This window comes from Accipiter gentilis, chromosome 12, assembly GCF_929443795.1.
Source record: "Accipiter gentilis chromosome 12, bAccGen1.1, whole genome shotgun sequence".
NCBI lineage: Eukaryota > Metazoa > Chordata > Aves > Accipitriformes > Accipitridae > Astur > Astur gentilis.
In genome coordinates, this window is record NC_064891.1 from 5898391 (window position 1) to 5907865 (window position 9475).

A 9475-nucleotide genomic window follows, 5' to 3' on the forward strand; every position below is an offset into this window, starting at 1 on the left:
GTTAGTAGTCAAATGTTTCCTTCACACAGACTGATTTACTTTCTTGAGAGGCCACGGTGCGTTTTGGGAATGTATGGAAAGGCATCTTCACAGTGGCAGGAATGGCCTCACTCACACTGCATCCTGGGGGAAATGGGGAGCATCCGCCTTGTGGAGCTTTGCCGAAATCCACGTCGCAATGGTTGTGTATTCCCCTTTCCACCGGGCTTGCTGCGTGGGGAGGAGACACAGAAGGAGGGAGGTGAATGCAGAAGGTGTCTGTGGAGCAAGTTGTAACCCCCGCATCTTGGCATTTCACAGGTTCAAAGGACCATCGCAAAACAGATTCAGATGGTAAAGCAGATTGGAAAAGGTCGCTATGGAGAAGTCTGGATGGGAAAGTGGCGTGGTGAAAAGGTAGCCGTGAAAGTGTTTTTTACCACGGAGGAGGCCAGCTGGTTCAGAGAAACAGAAATCTACCAGACTGTCCTGATGAGGCATGAAAATATTCTTGGTGAGTGACATTAAAGAGAATTATTTGATAGTGTACACGTTTCTGAAGTTTAGTAATTTTGTATTCGCTGTTGCCTGATGCCCTTTCCTATGTGCTTTGTTACCTGCTGCGCTCTGCAATTAGCCACCCAGCACTTTGCAAAATAAAGATGTTTCAAGGATTACTGAAATATAAATACAAGTTAAAAAATAGTGGGGTTTAGGGGCTGTTACTGCAAACACCACACATCTGTTTCTGCCACCTGGATTTCCATATCTGGGCTTTCTGAAAATACGGTAAAGGCTAGAGGTGAGGCATAGTTCCATGAAAGTAAGATTAAAGAAATTAAATAAGTTATTAAAATAAAACTATTGAAGTGGCTGACAGTCCAGAGTTCTGAGCAGTCAAAAAAAGCCCAAGAAGTATTAATCTGAAAATCTTCTTTTTCTTTGCAGGATTCATTGCTGCAGACATTAAAGGTACAGGATCTTGGACCCAGCTGTATCTCATCACCGACTACCATGAGAATGGCTCACTTTATGATTATCTAAAATCTACTACCTTGGACACAAAAGCCATGTTAAAACTGGCTTACTCCTCTGTTAGTGGCTTGTGCCACCTGCACACTGAGATCTTCAGTACTCAGGGCAAACCCGCTATTGCCCACCGTGACCTAAAAAGTAAGAATATCCTGGTGAAAAAGAACGGTACCTGCTGTATAGCAGATTTGGGCTTGGCTGTTAAGTTTATCAGGTGAGTAGAAGTGAGGAGGGTGAGGAAAACTTGGTAAATCAGATGCAAACGCTGGTTTAGTTGTTGACTGAGCGAGCGTGCACGTGTGAGTGGGTGCCAGCAGTGTATGTGCATACCTTTCAGGCTACCCTTATCTGTACGTGAGGTGGGACTGCCTGTGTGGGTGAGAATGTCACGTAAACACATAATGCAGGTGTATAAATAGTCACTCTTTTATTATTGAGCACGTTAGTAGCATTTGCATAAAAGTTTGGTTTTCATCACTTCTCCCCCTCAATAGCAATCTGAGTCTTGCTGCCACATGCTAAAAGGACATAGCACTGACAGGTTGGAGTCATGTCAGTAAACTTGTCGCTGAAGCTTTCAGGTTGTCTGATCGCAAGATAATTCACTCACAACTTGTATAGGATAATTCTAATCATTTGCACAAGTTTCTAATTGGTATTTATTGAAAAGCACCCCATTTGGGCTGCCTTTTCTTTCATTTCCTACAAATCAAATTGCCAAAGTACAGATTTGATTTTTGAAATGGCTTTTAAATTGGATTTAAAAAAAAATGGTTGTGTGTTTAAACAACTTAGAGCAGACGACTAGGACTTACTCACTCCTGGGATTTGTAAAGGAGTCATCGCTGTCTGACAGCTCCATTCAAAAGGAGCTTGAGCTCTTGGCACTAGTCCTGCTGGTGGAGACATGAGTTAGGAAGTCTCTGATCTTTCTGCACACAGAAATGTGTCCATAGACTGAAGGTTTCCTTTTCAGAGGTCAGCTTTGAAACCATGCACTCCCTGAAGTATCAAAAAAGATTTTAAGAATTCTGTACAAATCTTGAACTGAAATTATTCAGAGCGTAAGGAAAAGCAGGTTTTGTGTGCTCTTCTTGCCATTCACTTATCTACCAGGTTTCTTGGTGAGGCTTTTCCTTCATGAACCTGACCTTTGTTTAGGAGATGAGAAGGAATATTTTTACTTTGAGGAACAGCGGCCTAGAAAACAACAACTTGGAAATACACTATTTGCTGTAGAAGTTTTGGGGAAGAAATTCACCCTTTGCAGATATACCTTGCCTGACCAGTACAGAGGAGCACACTGCTTAGGAATGAACGGGGGGGAACTAGGAACTACCACGTGTTGCTATAAAAGAAGGTGAAATATGTATTCGTCACAGTCCAGATGGAATTTACATTACATACTCAGCTTGTTTTCGTACTGTATCAATCCTTAGACAGCATTTCTCAGGCAATGACCAGGAACAGAAAAAAGTAGTTGAAAGGGGTGTGCTCTGCTGAAGCTAATGAGTTTAGTAAAGTTCTCTGCATTTCACATTTTATTTGAAATACTGGAAGACAGTGCAGGTCACTAGATTTATGTTACATTCTTGGAGGCATACAGAAATGCTGCCGGCGTATGTATGATTTAATGGCTGTGTAGGTGACTGGTTGTACCTCAGGCTTGGCTTTTTTTGTCATTTTCGTAACTGTAGGTGAAGAAAATTGCTGTAGGTGAAAAAAAATTACAGAAGTTGTATAATTATTTTGTGAGATTGTGTTGCATCCATCACATTTAAAATGTTTACATTTTGAAGGTGGGGAAAGGGAAACAGACCTTTCTAAATAAACCACAATATATGTCATATATTAAACTTTTAAAAACATTAAAACAGATACAGCTGAATTTGAGTTAATAAGAAAAAAATATTAATCCAGTCACGTAATTAATAGGAATTTGCTTCCTGTTAGATATACGTTGTCTCTTCTGGTCAATGTGTGAGGTGTGACGCATTTGTTTAGATTTTTTTGCACATTTACATCTGTATGTTTAGACATCTTGATGTGTAAAGGTTGGACAAACATAATGCATGCACAAAAAATAGTTATACTCATCTTCCTTGCAGATCTGATTTGCTACAGCTAAGTGATACTGCCCAGGCTATTTAGTGTCCTCCATTAATTGCTAAGACTAAAGCATTAGGTAGTGGAGTATGTTAAGAAAACAGCATTTAATGAAGATTTGATTGTTATCACCAGCATTAGAGCTCAGGCTAATGCTAATGAAATCTCGCAAATGTTACAGCATCCCTGTTGAGTCTTATCTCCATTGTGGTTCTGCATTTGAATGCTTAACATAGCCTCAGGCGGGTCAGTCTTTTAAGGAGGGTTGCCTTCACACTAAGAGGCTTTCCTTGTAAGAATTGTTCCATTAAGATTATACATTACTTTTGACCTTGTTTGAGAATGGATGTGGTGTGAATTTAGTACTTCTCCCATTTAAATTGCTTTTCTTTTCAAGCCACTTTATTGCATGTTTGATGCCTTTCCCCTACCCCCCCCCCCCCCCTTCTTTTTCTTTTAGTGATACAAATGAGGTAGACATACCTCCAAATACCCGTGTAGGAACAAAACGCTATATGCCTCCTGAGGTGCTGGATGAAAGCTTGAATAGAAATCACTTCCAGTCGTACATCATGGCTGATATGTACAGTTTTGGACTCATCCTTTGGGAGATAGCAAGGAGATGTGTTTCAGGAGGTAAAGAGCTGGGAGATTGCTTTGAATTGTGTCAGTGAATCCCATTTATAACCCAAATCTTCCATTACATCCTTTTCTCTGGGTAATTGTTTTTACTGTAATAAACAAATGTGGATAAACCATACAGGTAACTCTCTTAATATCTGTTCTCTTGTTGAAACTTATTTTAAAGCATCAGCCAGTGCTATTTCAACAGCAAAGATTTAGACTGTATTTTAACAGCTCGTTTGAAGGCAGCAGATACCTGCACTGAAGAAGGAATATGGAACTCATCTGGGGGCCTTTTCCAATGGCAACACATTTTTGCTGGACTGGGGGTATTCAGCTATTTTAGCAGAAAGACAATGGTGATTTCTTCATTTTGATAGAGTTAAATAGGAGGAGGAGGTCGAACAATTTGGGGGTATGCTGTGCCACCATTTAAAAGAAATAATCTGTTTACAAGACAAGTAGAAAAAAAAACAGAGGCAAGTGGCACTTATTACATCATTGGCATACCAGCGACGTGCTTCATTTCCTTCTGATACCAGGCATTCAAGCGTGAGGACAGCAAAGGTAAAGCAATGCAGCCAGCTGCAGACTCGGGGCATAGATCCATCCTCATACGCGTAGGCTATGTGTGCTTTCCGCATGTAGAGCTCAGTGCAGTGCAAAAAATGATGGGTGTTATTACCTCTATTTTGCCACTGAGGAAAGTTAAATGCAGAGAAATGACTTGGCAGCCTTTACGTGCCAGATTGGTAGCAAGTAAGAGTACAGCATGTCTCTCTCGGGTCTACGCTACCTTCACCAGACTTTATGGGTCTTTAAAGCCTGCAGTATTGTGCTGAATGCTCGCTCCATGCTTACCCTAGAGGAGCTGAATTTCACTGATGAGCAATGTGGTGCCTGTGTTTACAAATTGGTAAAGTGTATTGAAATGATGTGATGTAAAATTTGTAATATTGTTGTCATTGTTGCTGTGCTCAAAGAACGGTACCTTGCCATGTTCTGAAAAGGCGCAGAAATGCTCTTTAGTATATACCAGGTCCACTGATAAGAAGGAGACCTAATTCAAGGTTAATTCTCTGCCGAATTATTCTGATACAGGCCCTATGCTAACAGTTCTTTCTGTGATAACTTACTGGAGATTGCTGGACTGGACAGCAGTGGTAGAAACTGTCTCACCAGGCAAGTAGCTATGCTTTCGGATTAATATACCCAACCAGTCTTTACACAGCAATGGTTGCATTGGAACTTGACTGTGGAATAAACTTCTAGGGCAGGAATCTCCTTTTAAGGAGAAGTACGTATAATTGTTGAACAGTATGGTCAATCTGTTATAAAATGAGAGGGGAAGAGGGTAGTGGAAGGTGTCTTCTGCAAGTGATGGACAACTAATTGCTTCTTTCAGGCATAGTTGAAGAATACCAGCTTCCATACCATGACCTTGTGCCCAGCGACCCCTCGTATGAGGACATGCGGGAGATTGTGTGCATCAAGAGACTACGCCCTTCATTTCCCAACAGATGGAGCAGTGATGAGGTATTATCCCTCTTAAAATGCAGCCTGTGTTTTTAATCTGAGTGAGTGAGTGAGTGAGATTGACCCAGTTCTGCATCATTTTGAGCGAGGAGGAGCTTTCCCACTGGCGCTTACACCAGTCACAGTGTAACAGGGCTTGGGAAGGAGCACGACCTTCTCGGATATCCCCACTGAAGGTTTCAGAACCCCAGAGACCATAGCCTACGATATTTGCAAGCTGGTTCTTTGTGTGCTGTCTACCAGATCCCACAGCGATAGCAGGCTGTGCTCAGACCTTCTTAGTCCCTCTGTTTTCCTCTTGCACTCATTTTGATTTCCACTCCCAGCATTAATAGCATTAAATCAGTGGCTAGCCAAAAATTTTGAAAGAGAGATTATTTTGTAGTGTATAGTGCAGCGGCAGCATACTTGGTGTACTGGCAGCTGCTTCAGCATGATGTGTGGGCTGTAATTGCAAACTTTTCTTTTTTTTTTTTTTTTTTTTTTTTTTTTAAAGAAGGAAGTATCTCCTATCTCTTTGAAATGAAATAAGCAGACAGCTTTTTTGTGATCACGGGTGTGCAGGCTTGGAAACACGATTTTACTATGATTTTAGGCTAATATGAGCACAAGATACTAAGTTGCACACTTAGGGTATGGATATGCAATAGTACTGACCACAGCAGCTGGTCTGCACCGAGGAGCACCGACCGTTCACCCCTTTTACATCTTACAGAAAACGGTGCTCATGTACCTCTCTGCATTTTAGCATACAGGGCTACAGGTATGGCTTTTCAGAGGAGACGTAGGATCCAGAAAATGCTTTCCAGAATAAAACGAGGAGATGAGAGGGCTGGGGGAGAATCTGAACTCTCTCTGCTGAGCATCTGTAACAAAGCAAAGTTGTGTTCGTGGGATCAGAGTCAAACAGTTGAGGTACCGCAGGCAAACCTGCCGACTGCTCTCGAGATGCTATGGAGGAAGGGTCATTAATCATGTTAATTGGTACAGTTTAATGCTGTAAAGTTTTCTACCATTGCAGAAGACAGCTGCCATTTGGGAATAGCAATGCGTAGATGAATGTTCTGCAGGTAGATGAAAGATTTAGGTGGCATGAGATGTAGGCAATTGGGGAATGTGAGGGAATAATAAAACAACCTCTCTGGGAAGCTCGAGGACTTGTGCAACAGCCAGTGTGGGAAGATCTAACTGAGACTTACCTGCCTTATCCTCTCCCTAGCCAAATCCCTCCGAGACTTCAGGCCGGGGGTGGAAATACTGGAGGAAGCACTGTTAGTATTGATCCTGGGAAGGGCTTTTGTGCGGTGGCACGCGGTGTGTGTTTGGTCTGCTACCACACGTATCGAGGATCGGGGAGGGCTTGTTGAAACCACTGTTCTTGATGAATTGGTTAGCGTCATCAGTAATCCCACTTCAGGCATTCTAACGATGAGAGGCAAACTTGTTAGTGCGTAAAACCATGTGTATCACCAAAACGTGTTTATAGAGATTGGCATTAATCTGAAATGTATTAGGCTGGTCTAACCTCGCAGCTAACTGCTGGTGGTGTTTACGCTTAATGCCTTTGAGAGTCTGCACTGCTTCTGGGCCAGGAGCCTCATGAAAACGGAAAGCCAAGTTGGGTGAGATAGGAAACTTCTCTTTTCCTGTTGTGGCAAGCAAATCTTCAGGCAGTGTAAATCCGTAGGCTGGCAGGGTCGTCACCCGGCTGTGGTGGCTTACGTGGTGCTTCATGTTTGGAAGAAGGTGGTCGACATAGAGCAGGACGCATGCTCCTTTTCCAGGATGTCAAAGGCAATGCTGAGATGCTGGCAGCAAGAGAGTTGCTGCTGGGAGCTGGAGGAGGGTCTGGCTATGTTTTGGAAGTGAGCAGGGGATGGAGCGGGACAGGGCAGGGCTGAGCCGGGTGCTCGCAGGCGGCTTTCCAGGGAGGGCGGCTGGGCGGGAGCTGTGGGTGCGTGCTGAACCTGGGCTGTACCCCGGGGGCCAGTCGCTGGCTGAGGAAAACGAATTCCACTGAATTTGTACAGCAAAGGGCTTGCTGTACAGAGTCACGCTTGTACAGGTCAGGCTGCATGGATTTGGGGAAGGGGAAAGAAGAAGAGCGCTTTTGTTGAGCGTACAGCCAAGTCTAGACTATAACTTGTCATAAATCGTAAGAGTAATTGCCACGTTTGAAGAACTCTGCTTAATGTACAGAAGACAAAAGCCCTTGAAAAGTGATACCAGCCAGCACGTTGTCTTTTTTTTTGGCTGCCCTTAGAAAAGACCTTTTCCCTTCAGTTTTTCGGCATTGCCACCAACTGCAGTCTCCTCTTCCACTGACCCAGGTGGGACTTTCTCTCCCGTTTCTCTTTGCAGTGCTTACGGCAGATGGGGAAGCTGATGATGGAGTGCTGGGCTCACAATCCCGCCTCCCGGCTCACAGCCCTGCGGGTCAAGAAAACACTTGCCAAAATGTCAGAGTCGCAGGACATTAAACTCTGACTCGGCCAGAGGCAGTTCTTGTGAAGGCCCATGGAAACGGACTTTCTCGTGCAGGCAGAAGTCCTGAAGAGGTATCAAAAGTCTTTGCTAATAAGTATCTTGAAGGCAGTCATGCTTAAGAGCAGCTGTAGGTTCGTTTAACAGCTTTTGAGGAGACTATCCTTTGCAAAAATCAGCTGAATTTTGACATACAAGATTGGAAGAGGCTTGTCTGCCCTTGTTTACATGGGGAAATACAGTTTTAGTAACTGGTTTAAGTTTATGCATGTTGCTTTCCGTGAAAGCCACTTATTATTTTATTATTATTATTATTATTATTATTGTTATTATTATTATTTTGACTGTTTAAAAAGATACTGCTTTATGAAAATAAAACTTTTGGTTAGAAGTAAAAAAAAAGATGTATATTGTTACATTGAAAAACAAATAATTGGAGGAAACTGTGCTGAAAGTGAAAGCAAAGTGACTTTTTCATTTATAAAGAGACTATTGCACTCCAGCATTTAAAAAAAGGACAGTGGGTCTGTGCAGCTCAGAGGAGCTGTAATGAAAACCGTCTTGAAAGCCGTCTACCTGCAGAGATGACTTGCCGTAGCCTTGCGCATGCAAGCAGTTCTCATAGTATAGAGATGGAGCCCAATTACATCCCTGCCATCGTTAGCACAGCTGGCTGGGTTCCTGCGGGTGACTTGTCCCAGGGGAGGTCGTGCTTTGCTTAAGATAATCGGGAGCTGTATGAATATGGTTCAGCATGACTTGTTTGAAGAAGCTCTTCATGTTTCCCGGAAATCTGATGGGGTATGGTACCAGGATGATAAACAAGTGCCCCTTTTCTCGGCCTTTTTTTTCCCCTCTTTCCCCCTACTGCAAAATGAAGTATTTTGTGTGTGAGTGGAAATGAAGTATACATTTGGATCCGCTGGTGAATTTGAAACTGCTGTGACCTACATACACAACCACTGAGTAAAAGGAATTTCCTTGTGAGAAAAAAATTAGTCACTTGCTCTTCGATCTGTGTAAAAGTGAGGTATCCATCTACAACCACAGGGGAAAAAAATAAAAATCTGTGTTCCCTTTTTTATGGGAAAGTGAAAAACCTCAAAGAATCCCCGTTTGTGGGGTGGCAGTCATTTTTCTTTAAGCGTAAGGAGACCTGGTGCCTCCTGGCCACACTAGGAGGCCAACAGGGAAGGAGCGTGGGACTTGGGTGGGCGGTGAGAGCTGGGCACAGGGGCTGGCAGTGGGCAGGTGCCTCCAGCCCTTCTCCTGCTGTAGCGAGAGGCACCCCAAACCAAACAATTTGGCTCGAGCTTCGTCTGCCTTACTATTTGGAGTGTTCTTCCAGCAGCCTCCATGCCTCTGGGAGCTACTGCACGGTAGTGACAGGCTCTGCCACCAAGCTGGGGCTCCGTAGCATCGTGGTTTCCAGCAAGAGGAGTTTTTACGGGAGAAGAGAAATGGGAAACATATTTACCGTCTTTCCCCATTCCTCCTTCCTGGGGCTGCAGCAGTTGCTGCGATGTTAAAACTACAGAAAGGGAAATGAGAGGTGAAATACTCCCTGTGAAGTATTTTCTTTGGAAAGGTCTCTGTTCTTCATCAGGTTATCAAAGCTGAGCTGTATGGGAGTTACCGGTTTGCTCTTTTTTACCCTTCTTTTCTTTTATTTTTTTTTTAAATTTTTGCCTGCCTATATCCTGTTTCACTAGGT

General features: G+C 43.2%; 1 protein-coding gene across 3 annotated transcripts in view; it reads left to right on the forward strand.

Moving 5' to 3' along the window:
- The window catches only part of BMPR1B (bone morphogenetic protein receptor type 1B), a 256031-nt gene extending 247839 nt beyond the window's left edge, over positions 1-8192 (forward strand). For all 3 annotated transcript variants that reach the window (XM_049815319.1, XM_049815320.1, XM_049815318.1), the window contains 5 exons: positions 301-493; positions 928-1225; positions 3578-3753; positions 5147-5277; positions 7639-8192. In XM_049815319.1, the coding sequence (XP_049671276.1) occupies positions 301-493; positions 928-1225; positions 3578-3753; positions 5147-5277; positions 7639-7764 (924 nt within the window). In that variant the 3' untranslated portion in view covers positions 7765-8192. The remainder of the gene's footprint in view (positions 1-300; positions 494-927; positions 1226-3577; positions 3754-5146; positions 5278-7638) is intronic.
- Positions 8193-9475: the final 1283 nt, after the last annotated feature.